At 37.7% G+C, this 21502-nt stretch overlaps 2 protein-coding genes across 2 annotated transcripts; one reads left to right on the plus strand and one right to left on the minus strand.

The window, feature by feature from the left end:
• Positions 1-1838: 1838 nt before the first annotated feature.
• On the minus strand, positions 1839-2791 carry LOC105811367 (olfactory receptor 51H1-like). Its single transcript, XM_012645550.1, is given in 2 exon segments — positions 1839-2005; positions 2008-2791. Coding segments are annotated over 2 exon segments (951 nt in total).
• A 13232-nt stretch (positions 2792-16023) lies between these two features.
• On the plus strand, positions 16024-16968 carry LOC105811368 (olfactory receptor 51H1-like). Its single transcript, XM_012645551.1, has one exon. It carries the CDS (start codon positions 16024-16026, stop codon positions 16966-16968), a length of 945 nt encoding a protein of 314 aa, XP_012501005.1.
• The last annotated feature ends 4534 nt before the right edge of the window (positions 16969-21502 follow it).

Genomic DNA, 21502 nt, shown 5'->3' on the forward strand with positions numbered 1-21502 from the left:
CATGGAGGTTTTGAATAACTTTACCCATCTAAATGTTAGCAAGTTACAGAATTGGTATGCAAGACCATGTCTATCTTACTTCAAAGATCTTGATCTTAACCAATATGCCATACTACCTTCTATAGTCAACTCTTTCCATTCATATCTTCAGGAAATATGGTTTAAATACATGGTCCTCAATCTATCCATCTTATGCATTGTTTGATTCCCAACTGCATGCCCACACCTGGTTTAAGCTTCATTTTGACCAGAATGCAACTTTCCAGAGTATGTAGTAAATCTGAATCAATCATCCTACTCATGTCTAAACTTCCCTTGCTTTTTATACTCTTGAAACACTTTCCCATCTATGTACTCACTATATCCATATAGGGCACACTGAGCAAAAGTGCTTATCTCAATGACATCTAGAAATATTGAGTAACTCCATGAAGTTACACATTAAGTAGTGCTCAGATCCATACATAAACAACACCACTTTCCCCCAGTTCCCGTGAGCTAAGATGAGTGACTCCGAAAATTTCAAATGAGATTTATGAATACTAAATGAGAACATAAAGGATAGGAAGCATGAAATCAATATTAATAAAGTACAGTTTTCATTAATTCAAAAATATATATTGAGTGTCTACCATATGTTCTAAACTATGTTAAATATGTGGGATACAATGAAGTGGAATAAAAGGGTCACTATTCTTATGGAGCATATAGAATAGCAGGGGAAATATTTCTTAGATAATCACAGTACAATGTGAGAAACTGCTACATATTAAAAAGCAGATCAGAAAAGCCCTCTGGACAGAAGTAAGGTTGAAATTGGCATCTAAAGCACACAAAGAATTTCTAATTTTTCCAACTCTCTGAATGCACCATGCTCTCATATTTTACACAGGATTTTTTTTTTTTAGTTTTTTTTTCTTGTTTTCAACCATTCACACATGCTCAGCTCATATTTATAAAATCTATAAATAAATATATAAATAAAGGCAAAATAAAATAAATGTCTTATGTTCTGCACTAAATACCTTAGTGATTATAATGGAGCGAGAACAATCTGGAAATATTTTTCACAAAACTTATTAAACAATGGCATACAATGGAAAACTACTCAGGAATAAAAAGGAATAAACCACTAATACATGCAACAACATGAGTGAATCTCAATGCATTATGTTAAGAAGCCAGCCAGACACAAAAGACTATATATTACTATTGCAAGGTTTCATTTGCATGACACTTCTGAAAGAGATTATAGGGAAGGAGAACCACTAAGTGTTTGTCAGAGGCTGGGTGTCAATAGAGCAGTTGACTACAAATGAGCAACATTAAGAAATTTCGGGGAGTGATAAAATTGTTCTATATTTTGGTCTCGGTGGTGGTTACATGACTCTATGTATTTGTCAAAACTTAAGAACTATATACCAAAATGAGAAAATTTTATTGTGTATAAAAGTTTAAAAACTTGTTATATATGATTTTGAAGTATAAAAGTCCATATTTTTATCAAGCTGCAATAAATTATTGCTTTCATCAAAACCATTATGCAATGTCATCTCACAACCTATTGTATTTGTACTGTTCAATACAGTAGGTAATAGCCACATATGACTATTTAAATTTACATTTAAATTAACTAAACTTAAATAAATTTAAAATTCAGTTCCTCACTTGTGTTAGCAATGTTTGAAGTGCTGAATAGCCATGTGTGGCTACTGGTTACTGTGCTAAACAGCAGAGATATGAAACATTTCCATTTCTTCAGGAATTTCTGTAGAACAGTGCTTCATTTGATACTCTTCTCTGACTTGATTACATTTGCACAGAAAGAGTAGATGCTGTTAGGGGCCAACCCTGCCCCCACAGAACGCCTGGATGATGTGCCGCCGGATCTGCTTGGTCTTAACACTGTACACAATGGGACTGAGCACAAGAGGGAGCAGCAGGTAGACATTGGCCATAAATGTGTGTATTACTGGTGACAGATGCTTCCCATAGCGATGAACAGGGTCATGCCGATGAGAGGCACATAGAAAAGCAGCACTGCACAGATATGAGAGAAACAGGTGTTGATAGCCTTGAGCCTCTCTTCCCGGGAAGCAATGCCCAACACTGCCTGGAGGATTAGAATGTAAGACACCAAGAGGATTAAGGCATCTAACACAATAATGAAGATCACAGCCAGCAGGCCACAGATGCTATCGACACTTGTGTCAGCACAGGCAAGCCTCATGGCATCCTGATGGAGGCAGTATGCATGGTAGAGGACATCGGAGTGGCAGAAAGGTAGCCTTTTGATGAGGAAAGGCACAAGGAGCACAGCCCCCACACTCTGCAGCAGGACTGCTGCTCCAATTTTGCCAGTGATGCCATGGGTAAGAATGGTAGTATAGTGCAAAGGAAAGCAGATGGCCACAAAGCGATCAAAGGCCATGGTCACCAGAACATCTGACTCTACTCCCTCAAAGGTGTGGATGAAGAACATCTGGGTGATACAAGCATTAAAAGATACTAAGCGCCAGCTGAACCAGTGAACACTGACCATGGTGGGCATGGAAGATAGTGAAAGGCTAAGGTCAGTAGCAGCTAACATGGACAGAAAATAATACATAGGCTCATGGAGACTTCGCTCAACTTTGATCACAACAAGGATGGTGACATTGCCCAGGAACGTGGTGCTGTAGAGAAGACAGAGGGGCAAGGCCATCCACAAGTCCTTCTCTGGCATTCCTGCAATCCCAGTCAGAGTGAAGAAGGTCTGGTGGTTATCAGTAGTTTGGTTGAGCGGTGACATAGTGGAACAGTGGTTGACTAGACAAAAAGAGAAGAGCTTATTAAGTCAAATATCCTTCAATGGAATCAGTGACAATAAGTATTGAGATGATAGCAGTGCTGGGAAAACTGGATAGCTACATGCAGAAGACTGAAACTAGACCCCTACCTCTCACCTCTCACAAAAATCAATTCAAGGTGGATAACAGACTTAAATCTAAGGCATGAAACCTTAAGAATTCTAAATGAAGATGTTGGGAAGACCCTTTCAGACATTGGCCTAGGTAAGGAATTCTTGAAGAAGACCCCCAAAGCAATCGCCGCAGCAACAAAAATAAATAAGTGGGATCTAATCAAATTAAAAAGCTTCTGCACTGCCAAGGAAACTATCATTAGAGTGAATAGACAGCCCACAGAATGGGGGAAAAAAATATTTGCTCTCTACACATCTGATAAAGGGCTGATAACCAGAATCTATCTAGAACTCAAAAAAATCAACAAGAAAAAATCAAACAACCCCATCAACAAATGGGCAAGGGAAATGAACAGAAACTTTTCAAAAGAAGACAGAATAATGGCCAGCAAACATATAAAAAAATGCTCAACATCTCTAATCATTAGAGAAATGCAAATCAAAACTACAATGAGGTATCACCTAACCCCAGTGAGATTGGCCTCTATCAAAAAAACACAAAACAACAAATGTTGGCGAGGATGTGGAGAGACAGGAACACTTCTACACTGCTGGTGGGACTGCAAATTAGTGCAGCCTCTGTGGAAAAGAATTTGGAGATACCTCAGAGAGCTAAAAATAGAAATACCATTCGATCCAGCAATAGCACTATTAGGCATCTACCCAAAGGAGCACAAAACATTCTACGATAAGGACATCTGCACCCGAATGTTTATGACAGCACAATTCACCACTGCAAGAATGTGGAAACAACCCAAGTGCCCGTCAATCCATGAGTGGATTATCAAAATTTGGTATTTGTTTACAATGGAATATTACTCAATTATAAGAAATGACAGTGATCTAGCACCACTTACATTTTCCTGGATTAAACTTGAGCCCATTATCCAAAGTGGGGCACCACAAGAGCAAAAGAACGGGTTCCATTTGTACTCACCATCAAATTGGTATTAACTAATCAACACATAAATGCACATATCAGAACAACATCTATTGGATGCTGGGGAAGGGGGAGGGCGGTGGGAGGAGGGGGGAGGAGGGAGGAGGGGACGGGTATTTGTATACACAAGGAGTGCAATGCGCACTACCCGAAGGATGGACATATTTGAAACACGGACTTGGGGGGAGGGGAACCAGGGGCAACACGCGTAACCTAGGCATCTGTACCCCATAATATGCTGAAATAATAAAAAAAAAAAAGAGAAAATAGCTAAAATATTTTTCTAACACATCCATGTTCACAGCTTGATACAAAAACTGATGGATATGCCTCATGAGGCAAGAATTCTGTTACTGTTCATAAAATACTAAAATACTTAATAGAAAGGAAAAAAAACTTCAATCAACATTTGCCCCTAAGAGGGATATAAATCATTTGAAAACATCAAGGAGTTAGCTGTCTTGCAGACTGCAATAATAAGGAAAAATTTGGCATCATGCAGTTATGTGGATAATAAACACGAACATCAACAACCATAAAGAAAATGTTAGTGAATACAAACCTAAGGGCTGTTCCTAAACACAGATGTGCAGATGTATACATGTGTGTATGTATGTATGTGTATCTTGGTTGTGATCTTAAGTTGTTGTGATTTAGATATGCTTCTTTCCCTCTTTGGCACTTAATTTCTCCACCTGCATGATGTGGGATAGAGGAGAAAAGATACCCTTTAAGGAATTTAAAGCTCTGATCTCCTGCTTTCCTGGGTCTATGGGTAGTAAAAGGACCTGAGCTTGAAACATGTGAGGGAGGAAGAAGTCACCTTGGCCCCCAAGGAACCTTAGAAAGACCCACTATGGTTGGCAGAATAACAGCCCCTAAGAATGTCCACATTGGAATCCTTGAAACCTGTGAATATGTTACCTTGCTTGACAAAAAGGAATTTGCATATGGAATTAAAGTTAAGGACATTGAGATGAAGAGCTTATCCTGGATTATCCAGGTAGGTCAAATCTAATCACGTGAGTACTTAAAAGTGAAGAATCTTTCCCAGCTGCAGCAAACCACAAAGATGGCAGCATAAGAAGGACTGGACATTACTTGTTGGCTTTGAAAATGAAGGAAGAGTACCAGAAGTCAAGGAATGTGCATGTCCTCTAGAAGCTGGAAAAGAGAAGAGGAGAGAATTTTTCCAGAGTCTCCAGAAAGGATTGAAGAAAGGAATTCCTAAAACCTTGGTTTCAGCCCAGTGAGACCCACGTTCTGACCTACAAAATTGTTACATAATAAATACATGTTACTTTAAAACACTAAGTTTGTGGTAATTTCTTATATCAGTAGTAGAAAATGAATACCTGGGAACCAGAGTAGAGTTGCTTTAGTCCCTTTTCTAAAACATTCCAAGTCTTCCTATTGCTGGTCTCAATTACTCAGGAATTGTCAAAAAGACATTTTTTTTTCTTTATTGCAATTAGATTTCTTTGTGCTAGGGTGCATCTGGAAAGGGATTCTGAGATCCATTTTTCTCTTCCTTAGGGAACAGAATAACCTCTTAATATTGCAAGTTTTGCAATTAACAGCTGGATCAGCTAGACGAAATTCATTCATAAAGAGTTTCCAAAAAGAGAGGTTCAAGCATTGTTCAGATTAGTAAAGTCAGTACCCTTGGTGTTGAAAATTCATCTGGACTTCTTTCCCTGTCCCTCCATAGAGAACCCTTATTCTCTTCATTCCATGCTACTATGTGTCTGCTCTAATAAACTCCATCTTGAGTTAGCAGCAATTACATTTCTCACTATAACTTTAAGTAAGGCCTGTGTGGATCTATGGGCTATTCTAGACATTCATACCCACTGCTCACAGTGACAAAGATCAAGATTAAAATCTTAGTACCACACAATCAATTCTCTTCCATTTCAATTTTGTGTTATTGTCTTTAAGAATATATATTCAAACGTGCATCTGAGACAATCACCTTTTTAGGTCAGTCTTGCCACAGCTGACATAGGGCTCAGGATTATAAGAAAGAACAGTGCTGTAGTGGCTCTTAACCTTGTTTTTATCATGACCCTTTAGAGAATCTCATAAAGGGTCTGCCAGGTAAGAATGTGCATAGACACACACACACACACATAAATTCAAGCAAAGTTTTGCACAAATATTAAGTGAATTTACATTTTGTTGAAAACCATCATGGACACAAGTTAAGAATTCAGACTTAAAGGATTTTTTTTAAAAAAAAACATGAAATAGGAACCTGGTTCACAGAAAGGAACAAAGCCACTAGATAAAATTCAGAGCAGACACAAAAGACAGAAAGTATGAATGCTTGAGAGTGAATGGAGACAGAAAAGAGTTATCCGAAATTTCTTGGGAGTCAGTGGTTTAGTGCTGCATTGCCCAATATGGTAGGAACTAGACATGTGTGCCTATTTAAATTTAAACTAATTAAATTAAATTAAATTAAAATTTCACCTTAGTTGTACCAGATATATTTTAAGTGTTCAATAGCCACATGTGGCTAGTGGCTACTGTATTAGAATTGGAGAGTACAGATGTAGAATATTTTTATCATTGAAGAAAATTCCATTGAAACTTGAAAAGTCGGGGCTGCAGACTGCCAAGTTAAAGGATAGCAACATCCTAGCTGACCTCTTGACAAATATTTGGTCCAGTTGGATTTGAGGGTCTGTCACTTATGTACTGCATAACATCTGTCTCTCTTTACCTATATCTCTTTGTCTCTGTTTCAGAAATTTGAAAAGGAAAATAGCTTTAAAACTAAAGACTCTGGAGAGAGACCATTTGGGTTTGAATCCTGGCTGTATGACCTTGAACAGGTTACTTAATAATCTCTGTGCTCATCCCTTACCTCTCTTTACAATGAAAATAAAAATAATAGTATCTACCATGGAGTTGTTAAAAGTCTTCATTAGGACTATTGATAGAGCACTTAGATAAGCATTAGGGAAATAATAAACACTCACCAAAGTTTAGCTATATTCAATGTTCATCCATTGTCCCTAACTTTGGTAATGTTTGTTTTAGTATAAGCATTATCTCTCAAAATATTTATGTCCTGAAATCTATTTACATGTTATTAGATTTATGTACAAACCTACCCATATATTATTTTCATATTTCCATCAAATTCTGTATTGCTAATATCTCTCCATCCCTCAGCCAATTTATCCCAACACTGAAATCTGTTGCTTGCAAGTGGTGGCTGTTGCAAGGCTCAAGATGTTGGATTCTGTAGATCTGTCTCCGTGACTTTGCACTTAACCATTACTGCTTGCTGTAAAAAATTTAGAGGAAGCAGGTCCTGGATAAATCAGAGATAAAAGGATGGTACATGAGTAGGAGTCAAAGGTGGTTAAAAAAATCAATAATAACAAGAGAATAAGAAGGAAAATTTATTCGGAAGAACTAGCAACCACAAAAGAAACACTGTGCTGGCAATCTAAGGAGCTTAATCCCAAAGACCAGCGGCACTCTTCCAGGATTTAGGGTGAGAATAGCCTACTAGGCTCTTGATTTCTTAAGATCCCATGAACTCAGAAAAAACCTTTTCATGTTTAATTAATTTATTGATTAATTACTTCATATTTATTGAATGCCTACTAAGTACCAGACTTATAATGATTAAACAGAAGACCAAAAAAAGAAACTTTTTTTGTTTGTTTGTTTTCCTTCCAAGATCCCTTAGCAAAGAACATATTGAAAACAAGATCAGCAGCATGAATGTACCATATGCCTAGGGCTGAACACAGGTATGCTTTATACATGAGTCAATACGTCGAGCTTGTCTTCTCAGCTGGACTTAGCTTCATTCTGTCTCCCTCAATAATAGCAATAGACCATGGAGAAGATCCGGCCTGAGCTTTCCTCACAGCAAAAGGGCAGGAGCTTCTGTAACTTTAGAAGAGTATGTGGAGGTAGAGGTGGAGGAGGGGTGGACATTGAGAGTCATTTCCTTTCATCTACTATGGAACTACCATTCGATACCTTTTCCACAGGCAGGCAGGTGGAATGGCTGCTCTCTGAGGGACAGACATGGGCATCCTACACTCTTAAAGGATCTCAGCTGCAGAGTAGAAGAGAAGGCCCTTTGGATTTGTCTCATGTGGGAGCCTAGGATTGATCTCTCACTTGGGGAAGGAACGTATTTGTCACTGGACTTGATCTGGGACTTAGGAGGAAAGGGCAACAATCTACAGGGCTCTTGTTTCACTAATTAGCCTTTGGCAGAATAAGGTACTCCTCTTTGCACTTAATTCCCACATCTACAGTTAGAAGAGTTATTTCTATTTTAATGAAAAAGGAAAAAGAAATGAAAAAAATAATGCTTGCTGAGCACTGTGGTCATTCAGGGCTCTTTATAAATATATAGAAAGCACAAGCAACAACCTTATATGATAAATAATGGATAAAAATATTAAAATTATGTAGTCCTTTAAGTATAAAAATATCTAATATTTATTGATTGCTTATTTTTGTTCCAAGTTCTCTTCTTAGCCGTTTACACATCCTATCTCATTTAACGATACAAAAAGCCTAGGGGAAAGGACTATTATTATTGCCGCTGCGTGCATTAGGAAAACAAAGGTGACAGAAGTTAATTAATTTGACCCAAATCTCAAAACTAAAAGTTAAATCCAGGTACTCTGATCATTGAGCTTTGTAGTTATGGTTTGTTCTAAAGAAGAGGATCAACTACTTTTAGCCACAGGGGCAATTTCTCCCATTTAATGCAAATTCCATACAAAACAGCGGACTAAGCTCAGCCAACATGACCTCCTTAACTCCCACGACCCAATGCTGACCTTTACATTTTTCTATGAACTGTCCATACTGCAGTCCCCTCCATTCTGTGACAGCACCCCAAAGAAAGCACCTCACATTACTCCCCAACTCACCCAAAGCCTGGTCTGGGAAACTTGTGTCTTTTCTGATGCTGACAGCCACAGTAGAACAGAAACTTAAAAGCAGTAACGCTGGGGCAGATGCCAGTTTCCCCTGGAGTGATCCTATGGAGACATGAGAGGCTGACTTCCTGGAGATGCCCCTAGGGCCAAAGTCTAGACAGACTCTGGGCTTCTGAGCAATTGTTCTTTGTCATGGTCTCAGAGGACCTGGTTTTCCCCAGTACAAACCTGTGAGGGCAACCCATGCAAACAGAGTTAATTTCAGGTCCTGTATGAATGGTGCTTCACTAGCTGTAGCAACATACAGTTATACTCCAGGGCTTAATGTTTTAAATTCTCTCTTAAAAAAAGTTAAAAAAATAGTTTACCCTTGTTTCACATGCCCTTTAGTTATCGCCCCATTCTTTTTTAGGCTTTACAACAAAGACTTTCAACATTGTATTGCAAATGTCATCAATGGCCTGCTTATTACTAAACTCAGAGAACATTCTTCATCCTTTTCAGCAGGATTCAATACAGTGCAAAATTACAATGTTGAATCACTTTGTTTTCTTGGTCTCTGCAAAACTGTTTGATATTTCCTCCTGCTTTAATTTCTACTTCTCAATATCCGGTGATGATTTGTCTTCTTCCTAGATCACAAAATGTTGGTGTGTCTTTTATTTGGTCTTTTCCCCTATACTTTAACCCCATTCTCTCAATGAGTAATATTTTAAATACTACTTTTAAAAAGCTTTTAATAAAGCTTTAAATATCATTATATGCTCATTACCTGTGAGTGTGTATTTTCAGGCCAGAATTCTACTTTGATCTCCCGATCAGCTTTTTATTTGATAACTCCACTTGGATATCAAATAAGAAATTTAACATGGAAAATACTGTAAAACAAACAAAAAAAATTGTTTCTTCCTCTGTGTTTATGGTTAATTTCAAAAATCACACTAATTATACCATAATATTCCTAGGTGCCCAAACCAAAATTCAGGTCTTGTCCTCTTTCTCAACATCTAATCCATTACCATTGTACCATTCATTGTAACTTTTTAATTCCTCTGCTAATACTTCATCAGCTATATTTTCTTAATAATTTTCTTAATAATTTCCCTAAAAATTATAAAATGCATCTTTAACTTGTTACTTTCCACTTCACAATAAAATATTGCAAATTTTCTATAATATACATCCATTTTCTCCCAACCTTTATGAAATTATTTTATACCTATTGCATTTATACATCATAAACCAAATAATTCAATGTTATCATTATTTACTTAAAAAATTTGTGTTTTTAAATAAACTAAAAAGTATAATATGTTATTTACGTAAGTGATCCTTTCTATTACCCATACATTTGTCATTTTCAGTGCTGTTTATTTCTTCTTTGGATTCAAGATAATGCCTCGTGTCATTTCCATTCACCAAGAGTACATCTTTTATCATTTCTTATAAGGTAGATTTTCTAGCAATAAAATCTTCAGATTTATATTTATTAGGAGGTTTATTTATTTTAAATTTAGTTTTTTAAATTTTAATTATAATAGATACATAATAATTGTATATCTTTATAAAGTACATGTGATATTTTGATATAGGCACACAATATGAATTAATCAAATCAGGGTCATTGGGCTATCCATCACCTCAGGTATTTATCATTTCTTCATGTTAGAAACAATTCTATTCTACTATTTTAGTTATTTTAAAGTATACCCTAACTTATTGTTGATTATATTCACTTTCTTATGCAATCAAATGTTGTTCATTCAGGTCATTAAATATGAAATGTACTATTTTGAATCAAAAGTTTATTTATTATATCTCATACAAGAAGCAGTGCAATTAATCAAAGTATGCCCCTAAATTATCAATTTTGCCATCTTAATGTTAGCTTGTTTTTGCCAGCAGTGAAGAAGCCTGCAGAGCTAATGGCAATGAAATCATGATAGGAGTTTTCCAAAGCTTGTTGAGAACTGAATGAATATTTGTCCTTACAAGAAGTAGTCCAAAGCCTGGAAGAAGTGGTAGTCAGTTGGTGCAAGGTCTGGGGAATACGGTGGATGACAGAGAGTTCCCAAGTCCAGCCTCTGTACTTTGAGCAGTGTGGTTTGTGTAACATGTGGTCAAGCAGAATTGGCTTGTCTCTATTGACCTATCTCAGCTGCTTAATCACAAGCATCCTCATCATTTCATCCAATTGGATGAAGTAGACATCCCCTGTAATCTATTGATCATGTTTCATGAAGCTGTAGTGAATAATACCAGTGCTGGACCACTAAACAGACACCATTAGCTTTTTTTCATGAATATTTGGTTTGGGAATGTGTTTTGGTACTTCATCTTTATCCAACCATTGTGCCAAACAATTCTGATTGTCAAAAAGAATCAATTTTTTAAAAATGGGCAAAAATATGGTTGTGTGATTTCTCTAGGCATATTGGGCTGTATAAATGCTGATGGGGAGGAGAAGGAATAGCTGCACTTATCCAGGAGAAGCTGTTTAATAATGGATAACAAGGAATTGCTGAATGAATGGCAGGTTTAATAACTGTCCCTAAGATCAAAGAACTGAAAAATTAAAACTATGATTTCAAACAAGATGTATCAGACTTAACAGACTCTACTCTTTCTACTGACTTTGCCATCTTACATATGGAAAGGCACACCTTTGAAAGAGTAGAGTTCCAGATGCTAGGAAACTCTGACTGTTAGAATAATCTGGAGTCTTTCTGGAGAAGGTTATGCTAGAGGTGGCATCAGTGTCTGTACATATGGATAAGGCAAGTCCTGATGTCCTCAGGGGAATCCATGCCACCAGTTAAGCATTCAGAAAATTTGCATCAAGCGCTTTGTATGTGTTTAGTTCTGTCCCCACTAAGCACTCTCACAAAATCGAAACTCCTTGAAATTAAAAATGTTGTCATTTAACTTTTTGCCCTTAGTGACTAGGGTTGCTTAAAGATAGTTTAAAAAATTAAAACCTAACCTATAGAAATATATATAGTATATAGTGTATATTAGAAATATGTATAATATAGTAGCATTATATGTAGTATTTATTATACATAATATAGAGCATATAACATAAAATATATTATAATATATATCACATAGAATTATATATTATATATAATATATATTATATATAATATAATAATTAATACTATAAATACACAGAAAAATCATAGATTTCTAGACATATTCATAATCTCTTATTCAAAAATATATAGATGCACTTATATTTAGGCACTAGTCCTTAAAGTGTACAGTGTACGTTGTCTCCTTCAGGTTGTAATACACACTGGGAAAGAAATGGGTTTAGAAATTAAACATAAATAGATAAACTTTTGCCATACACTCTCAGTCATGACTGAACTAAAGTATCCCCAAAATAGTGTTTTATATCTGACTTCTGTTTTCTCCTGTAATAATGTAAATATGCCTATGAAGGAAAATAAATGAGATTAAAGGGGGCATAAAGATGAGACAGAAAGGGTCTGTGGATAATTGAAGGACTGACCCAAAAAAGGAACAGACAGAAGTAATCAGCTGGCTCTATAATTTTCAGAATTACCTCAATTATGAAAAAAAATCATTATAGAAAAATGCATTAAAACAAATGAAATAAATTGTATGTGATATATTGGAATAAAAACCCAGAAAACCAAAGAAGTCCAGTAAATTCCAAGAACTTTGCCTCTGTGTTCCTGAAGGACAGAGTCTAGGCAACCATTCGCTCTATGCAAAACAACAGCAGACCCTAGCCCTATTGCAGGGCCAATTGCAACACTAGTTCATCATTGAGAGTGAGACTGGCTTTGGAGTCAGAAGCCCTGGACCAAAATTCAGCTAGAATCTTAAAACTCAGTGATTTAACATGAGGCAAATCAGTGTGTGCGCATGTATATGCATGTGTGTATATGTTCACAACTGGCTGAGAGGATGCAAATAAAAGCAAACTGAAGAAAATTTTGAGATAAGTGTTGGCTGAAGAGAGGGCAGTCTGACAGATAAAGGAAGGGTTGGAGTTAGTAGAGAAATGGGGATGGAAGAGGCAATAGCCCAGGTGGCACTGCATAACACTCCACAGGGGATTATTTACAGAGAAGTTGTGAAATCTTTGCAGAATCATGATTGCCCCAGGCACCACCAGAGGTTTGAGTTGTCTTCATAAGCGTTCTGCACACTAGTTTCAAGGAAGGGAAGGAGCCCAATTAATTCTGAACTGGAGCACAGAGGTTGATACCGGTAACAAATTAACCTTAAAATGTTTTGTGGCCCTCTACATAAAAGCAAACACTGTATTGAATTATTTATGTAAAATTTTTCATTAAATCCCGGCAGAAATTCTAGTGAAGGATATAATAAATACAGATGATAATGGTCTACATAGTGTCATGCAGTTCTGGAAAGCAAAGATGAAAAGAAAAAGTAAAATGCAGGTGTTATTATTAGATATAAAAGAAGGCATATACTGTGGGGGGAGAGACATAGTGCATGGATAAATATAAAATAAAGATGGGATGGAGGAATACATAGGGATTTCCTTGGAAGATAGAGAAGGAGGGGGCTGAAAAGTTAAGGAAGATGAAAAGGAGAAGAAAGATGGTGGAGATAAGAATGAGGGTGAAAAGGAGAAGACAGGGTAAAACACATTCAGGTAAAGAAAAGCAGAGTCAAAACTAGCGTCACAGAGGGGGAAAACAGCAACCGACTATTTGCATAGACCAGTGCTTCAGCAGGCCTTGGGGGTCTAGACAAAGAACATTAAAGATTTTCCAAGAAAACCTCCAGTAGGGATAAGCCAAATGATTCTTCCTGAGTGAAAGCCACCAGAATTTTTGGGATGAGGGGTCAGCAGGCTCAAGCAAGTGAAGGGCTTTCACATAACATCAAAGTATATTTTTTGAAAGAGGCTGAGATCCTGTTAGGAAGACACGACACAACATTTATAAGTGGACTGCACTCCCTTTCAAAGAATCTTCTGTGTCTAAGAAATTAGAATTTGCAAAATAACTTCTTTGTATTCATGTTTCCCAAACAGAAAATTCTCATCCTACAGCAGAGAAACAGGAAACAAAATGAGCAAGGAAACCCACCTGGTCTTGTGTGCCTAATTCCACCCCAAGCTCAGAGTTCCCCGACCAGCTCTCGGGGTATCTTTCTCCTTTCTCACAAATACCTCGGTGAAAACAAAGATGCCCGTACTATCTCTCACAGACTGCTTATTTATGTTTTTGTTTGTGGCCTCGTAGAAAAATAGATTATTTTTTTCCTTGGTTGAAGATTTTTAATCCACATGCCGAAGATCAGAAAGGGTTTTGAGGGTATACAAGACTGCTTGAAAGAAGATTGACATTCAATCTCCATATTCACTCATTCATTGTTTTATTTCTTCATTCAACTCATATGGAAAAGTTAAGCTGTGCCTTACATGTGCTCAAGGAGTTTATGAACAAGAAAATATTCCTTTATGTCAGGGAGTTTACTGTCAAGTAGGAGAGATAGACATTATGTAATGTGTAACTAACTGTACTGACTTTTAAGAAGGAAAAGAGCAGAAATGTGAAGACAGCATACCAAAGAGTCTTAAGCTATCTGGGTATTTGGAAAAGGCTTACTTGAGAAGGGTAGATAGGCTTTGGTTAGGCAAAGAGAGACTTTACAGTGGGTGAGGAAAAGCGTAAAGAACTGGGAAGAACAAACGTAGAAACTTTATATCTGGAAATATTTCAGTGAGATCCAGGAATTTAAAGACTATGAATTTGGCTGGATTAAATAGACCAAAGGTAAGAGTAAATGACATGAGTTGGTGCTGAAGAGGGAGGGGCTGGATCTTGCTGCACCTTGCAGGCCTAGAATTTTAAACTTTGTTTTAAGTACAATGGGATCCCTTAAAGTCATTTTGCTTGGAATGAATAACTTGATTTGCTATTTTTTGGAAAAAAGTCTATTCTGACTGCAGAATGAAGACTGTATTGGAATGGGGCACTAGTGCATGCAGTAAGATCAATTAGAGAGCTGGGAAGAAATAGGATACATGATTTATTGGCTCAAGGAAGACAAAGAAAGGAGATAATTTTTTTCATGTTTTAGAGATAAGTTTGGAAATTGCTCAAGTGTTGATTTGATGAAGGAAGAGTTTTTAAATACGGCTCCAAAATTTCTGATGTATTAGGAGACTAACAAAAAGTCCTATCTGTGGTTATTCTCTTGAGCCAATAACCTTTATTCTCTGTTTCTTGCTACTTTAAAGTGAGGTTATGGAAAATTATAAATTGTTGAAATTTTTGAAGATTAAATGATAATATGAGCAAATTGTCCACTAATGTGTCTATTTTGCACATTCAGTTCATTACAAACACAGTGGAATAGATACCTAGGCAGGTGATATATATCTATCTTTACACACACATGGAGATGTGTGGGTGGGTTTGTGATGGCCATGTGATTGTGTGTGGGTATGTGTGTGGTGATGGTAGTGTGAATTTGGTGGTTTTTTTAAAAATTTATTTAGCAAAATAATCTATGTTAAGTCTTTGTTTATGGTTGCTTCTTTTCTGCCAAACTTTGAGAGCTATCAAAAGAGGAGTCTAATTCTCTACTATCCAAACACTTAATATTTTGTCTTTTTTTTTTTTGAGATAGGGTCTCACTCTGTTGCCCGGGCTAGAGTGCCGTGGCATCAGCCTAGCTCACAGCAACCTCAAACTCCTGGGCTCAAGCAATCATACTGCCTCCTGAGTAGCTGGGACTACAGACAGGCGCCACCATGCCTGGCTAATTTTTTGTATATATTTTTTTAGTTGTCTAGCTAATTTATTTCTGTTTCTTTAGTAGACACGGGGATCTTGCTCTTGCTCGGGCTGGTCTCGAACTCCTGAGTTGAAATGATCCTCCTGCTTTAAGTGCTAGGATTACAGGTGTGAGCCACCATGCCCGGCCTTAATATTTAGTCTTATCTCCATTTTTCAGATAAAAAATTAAATCAAAGAGAAGGGAGGTCATCACATGTGACTTTCTAGGAGCAAAAGAAAAAAATATTTAGATGCTTGTTTTTAATATTGCTCTTCCCTCTGTCATTCTATTTATACTTTCATAAAGCCATTTACCTGTTTATATGAAAATATATTTTCAACTTAAGAGCTGTGAGCTAAGTGGGAGAGTCCAGCCTCACCCGATAGTGGAACACCATGATGAACTTGAATTCATCGCATGTCAGCCACCACAGTTTCATTCTGACAGGTATCCCAGAGATGCCAGACAAGAACCCTCAGATGGCTTTTCCTTTGGGATTTCTTTATGTACTAACACTCCTGGGAAATGGTACCATCCTAGCTGTCATCAAGGTGGATCAGAGTCTCCATGAGCCTATGTACTACTTCCTCTGTATCTTGGCCATCACTGACATTAGTCTCTCCATGTCCACCTTGCCCTCCATGCTCAGCATCTTCTGGTTCAATGCCCCTGAGATTTCCTTTGACACATGCATCACACAGATGTTCTTCATCCACGTATTTGGAATAGCAGAATCAGGAGTCCTAGTGTCCATGGCCTTTGACAGATTTGTGGCCATTCGAGACCCACTACACTATGCTTCCATCCTCACCCATGGCATTATTGGAAAGATTGGAATAGCTGCCCTCATCCGGGCAATCTGTGTGGTCTTCCCTGTGCCCTTCCTTATAAAGCGGCTACCCTTCTGCCATTCCAATGTCTTGTCTCATTCATACTGTCTTCATCAAGACATAATGAGGCTAGCCTGTGCCAGCACTCGCGTCAATAGCCTGTATGGCCTCATCGTAGTCATCCTCACACTGGGGCTCGATGTCCTCATCATTCTCTTGTCTTACGTACTCATCCTGAAGACTGTGCTGGGCATTGCCTCCAATGTGGAAAAGCTCAAAGCCCTCAACACCTGCCTTTCTCATGTTTGTGCTATTCTCCTCTTCTATGTCCCTTTTATTGGTGCCTCCATGATCCACAGATTTGGGAAGCATTTATCACCAGTAGTGCACACACTCATGGCCAATATCTACCTGCTACTCCCGCCTGTGCTAAACCCCATTGTCTATAGTGTGAAAACCAAACAGATAAGAAGACGGATCATCCACATTTTCCAGAGAAAGAACAGGGCCTAGTAGAATGGAATCACATGGAAGATGCAGAATGAGTAGCCACTGGAAGAATTAATATTAATATTTCAATTTTCAACGGTTACAGTGCAGTCAAACTTTACACATCTGGAAAATGCAAGAGTGGACAAGGCGTGTGAGTGAAGATACAAAACAGGTTATTCTTGTTCTGTATATACTTTATTTTGGAATGTATGCATTTTGGTGTCTGATAAATAATATCTAACCTAATTAAGTAATATCATATGCTTCTTTTAAACTGGAGATGAGCATCAATGAGAAAAAAATTATCACCTGTTTATCCAGATAATACTTATGAGTGTTTACTCTTATAATATTAAGTAATATTTTCCTTAGTTATTAATTAAATACCAATTACAGTAAGAAGGATTCAAGAAGCCCTTTAGCACTGCCTGCCAAAGGACAGGTTATCTGAATACATTTTTTTTCTTCAAACAGAGGAAAGAAAGCTGCTATAGGACCAAAATTATTTACCTTATGTTTAGGTATTCATTGGGTGAAGGATGTCTACTCTGAAATTAAAGCAGTCACAACTCTGGTTCCTTGATCCATACCTTCTCTTTTAAGTGGTACCCTTCCTTTACAGATTCATCACACTTCTAATTTTCTGCCACATACTTAGTAGACTAATAGGAATTTTGCCTTTGTACTTTTGACCCAGCACAAGTGACATCAATTTTCCCACGTACTACAGGATCCAGTAAAACTTTACTGAATAAAATTACTTCTGGGCTTGTATAAGGCAAGTGAAAATTCTCAGCACAAGGAAGAGGTTTAAAAATGTAGTGTACATAGGTGTGGAGTGAATATGTCAAAGGAAATGTGCTTTTGCATTGAGGATAATATCTGCTTTAAGAATTGTGATAATCATTATATAACCAAGTTGCTAGGGTGATTATTTATTCATTCAATAAATATACATTGAACACAGATGAAATGTCAGTCATGACGTTAGACTGTGGAAATACAGAAAAAATTGCAGCAATTTTCTGATCAATCTTTGAAATATTCCTCTGTAAAGAAACATGTTTATAGACAACAATGTAAGCAGGTGTTACATCATTGTATTAATAATATCATTTATTTTGTTAATACGAACTAGAAATGCTAGCAATTTATTGGTATAGGTTGTATCGGTAAATACTCTAAACAACCTTTGCTCTGTAACCCAGGGTAAAGTGCAGTGGTGTCATCATAGCTCACTGCAACCTCAAATTCCTGGGCTCAAGTGATCCTGTGCCATTTGGACCAAACAAAACTAGCTTTAAAAAGAAGTTTTGTTGGTAATTCAAGCTATCATCACAGTTGTTCAGAGTCTGTGTTACCACAAATGTCAGACTTCTCTACTCCTTTTCCTGAGCAACGTTGATTTCTCCCGCAACAGACCTTCCCCTCCTAAAATCTTGCCCGCACACTGCAGGCACTGTGCGCTATTACTGCTCTGTTTCTAATGACAAGAGAATTGCTGTTGCACGTCTGGTTTAGAACATCCACTGAGCCCTTTCTACTCAGTCAGGAAGCCAATTAAAATGGGGAGAGCTGGTGAGAGGTATCCTGTCCCTATCTGCTTCCTCTAGACCTCGATCCTCTTTTCAAACCATTAGCTTTCAATTGAGCTGGCACATGCAAGAAGCAGAAATCGGCACAAGTAAAATTTACTTTTTAATTTCTTCCTGAGGTGTAGTTTTGTACAACTTTAGGGCCATGTTTAATTTGGATTACAATGTAAATTTCTCCTAGAAATTAGGTAAAACACAGCCCTTACTTATAAATTTCTCTAAGACTTCTATCTGATTTCTTAGAAAAAACCAATTCCCACCTAGGAGCTCTGATTTTTGTTGATTCGTTTGCTTATTGTTTTTCTTCTTTCTGCCTCTTTTACTTTCTGGCTCAGAAATAAACCCAAAGTTGTTACTTATATTCTTCTGTTTCTGTTTCCTCATCTACATAGTGTAATTGGATGATCACCTCTCCTTACATATACCGAAATGCAGTGCTGCAAAGACCTACAGGAAATATTAGGGCTGGCATCTGAAGGACTTCTAAAAACTAGAGAATTCCAAATCTTTCCCATGATGATCCATACTTAAGAGAGACACGTTGAGAACTAGAAACCGAAGACTGAGAGTCCAGCTTCATCTGGCTTGGGGTGGGGTGAAGGGAAGGACACTGCTCTGCAAAGTCAGGTATCACATCCCCTGGGCCTTTCTTTCCTCAGAAGCCCTGGCCTCAGAAGACAGAGCAGGATTAGCCAGTGACTTCAGGATTAGAGGAATGAGAGTGAACATTAAAACAGGCCACATGAGAGTGGGGAAACAGGACCTCACATGCTTTCAGATTTCAGCCTCATCATCTTCCAGGGTCTGGACTATGGGTCTGCACACACAGCACAAATGCCCGCAATAGTCAACAATGGGAGTACTGGAAGTATGTGTTTTAGTTCTCAATTTGCATGCCTGTGATCTCCATTGGAAAGAAAGATACTTGTTTCCACACGCTTACCGGTGCTTTCTCTGTGTTAGTATTTCTGAGATCTGAGGTAACCAAAGCACCATTGTTCCTTGTGGAGGGGAAAGAATGGGTGCAGACACAGAGCCAGGACACTGGAGTGCAGAGGATGGAGTGGACATGTTGAGAGCAGAATGGAGCAGGTGCTGTGGGAGCAGAGGGCTGAGTTCTAAAGAAGCACTGTGGGGAGGCCCAGGTGGGAGGATCACTCGAGGTCAGGCGTTCGAGACCAGGTTGAGCAAGAGCGAGACCCCTGTCTCTACTAAAAATAGAAAGAAATTAGCCAGACAACTAAAAGTATATAGCAAAAATTAGCTGGGCATGGTAGCACATGCCTGTAGTCCCAGCTACTCAGGAGGCTGAAGCAGGAGGATCGCTTGAGCCCAGGAGTTTGAGGTTGCTGTGAGCTGGGCTGACGCCACGGCACTCTAGCCCAGGCAACAGAGTGAGACTCTGTCTCAAAAAAAAAAAAAAAAAAAGGAAGCACTGTGGACTTTTATCTCTTTCTCCCAGGCACTAAGCAGTGCACTGGGTACACATTAATTAATCAGAAAATGTTGTTTTGATTAAATGTCAGCATACTAATAACACTATGTTTGGCTCTGTGCAGAGTACGCAATAGTGAAGAAGGAGTTCCTTGTTCAAGGTACTCTGGAAGTGAGTCCTGAGATCAAAGCTTGGCTCCAATTAACATTTAATAATCACAAGAAGCTAACTTAGCAAAGGACTTCCTTTGCTAAGTTTCTGTCTGCCCTGGCTTAGTCTGTGTGATTGTAGACTTGAGTTGCTTGAGGGAAGAGAGACCCTATGATGATTCTGCCCATCTACAAATGGGAAATCAAGTCCCTGGATAGCTTCTGTAAATGACTGTGGACACATTTGAGTTTAGTCACATATCTGATTTCAAGGGCACAAGGATTCTGCAAGAAATGAGGAGAATCACCTATTGTCATTAATACAGAATATTTAAGGTTGCTTACAATCATGATAGAGCTTCACAGTTTAAATAATTGGTTTCTATACTGGGGCTGGAATTATAGGTATTCAGTATTTTGGTTTTGAGTGAAAATCATACAAATAGATGCACTGCCTGTGAGTTTCTATTTTTCTCTATTCTATTAATATCCTCTATCCTCTAGCAGAATGCTGGATAAAGAATAATTGCTTAATGCATTGCTTAAAAAGAAATTTAAAATGTTACAAATATTTTAATTTTTATAAAAAGAAGTGAGAGACAATTTGCTATTTGTATAACAAATTTATTTTATTTCATGACATCCTTCAAAATTTTAATTTTGTGGGGACAACAAAAGGAGTGCTCCGGACTGAAAGGTCTGGAACTGTATTCAGTTTTGGAGAGATGAGGCAAAAATGGACCTGCATATGCCATCTTTTGGACAGTATTGGAATTGTTGCAGCAATGATATCGGACATAGTAAACTTTCAAATTTATTCATTCGTTATGTGGCTTTTTTTTTGGTTGTGTGCTAGGTTTTAGGACTAATGAATGAACAACTGCACTGTACTTTTATGGAAGTTATACTTAAGCTATAGAGACAGATGATAAATATAAGTAATAAAATATTAATAATTATATATCGTGGTGATTGGGAAGAAACAAAATATTTGAATCGATGGAACAAATATGTGGCTCGGTATCTAGTTAAGACAGGTAGATTAAAAAACATCTCCCTGGGCAGATCGCATTTGTTGAGACCTGGAGGATGACAGGGAACCAGAACACCCTGCAGAAGAACCACTGGAGAAGTGAGAAGGGTGAGAGAAAAGCTCTAAGACAGGCAAGAGGTTGGTGCGTGTGACGGTATAAGACTAGAAGGGCTGGAGCAATGGAGAGAAGAATCGATATACCAGGGGAGGTATATTGAAAACATAGCATATACTACTCAGCAAAAATAGGAAATATACTACTAATATACACAACAGCATAGGTCAAACATTATACTCAGCAAAATATGACAGACTCAAAATAATATATCATTATTCTTCTATT

Source organism: Propithecus coquereli, unplaced genomic scaffold (assembly GCF_000956105.1).
Source record: "Propithecus coquereli isolate 6110/MARCELLA unplaced genomic scaffold, Pcoq_1.0 Scaffold235, whole genome shotgun sequence".
NCBI lineage: Eukaryota > Metazoa > Chordata > Mammalia > Primates > Indriidae > Propithecus > Propithecus coquereli.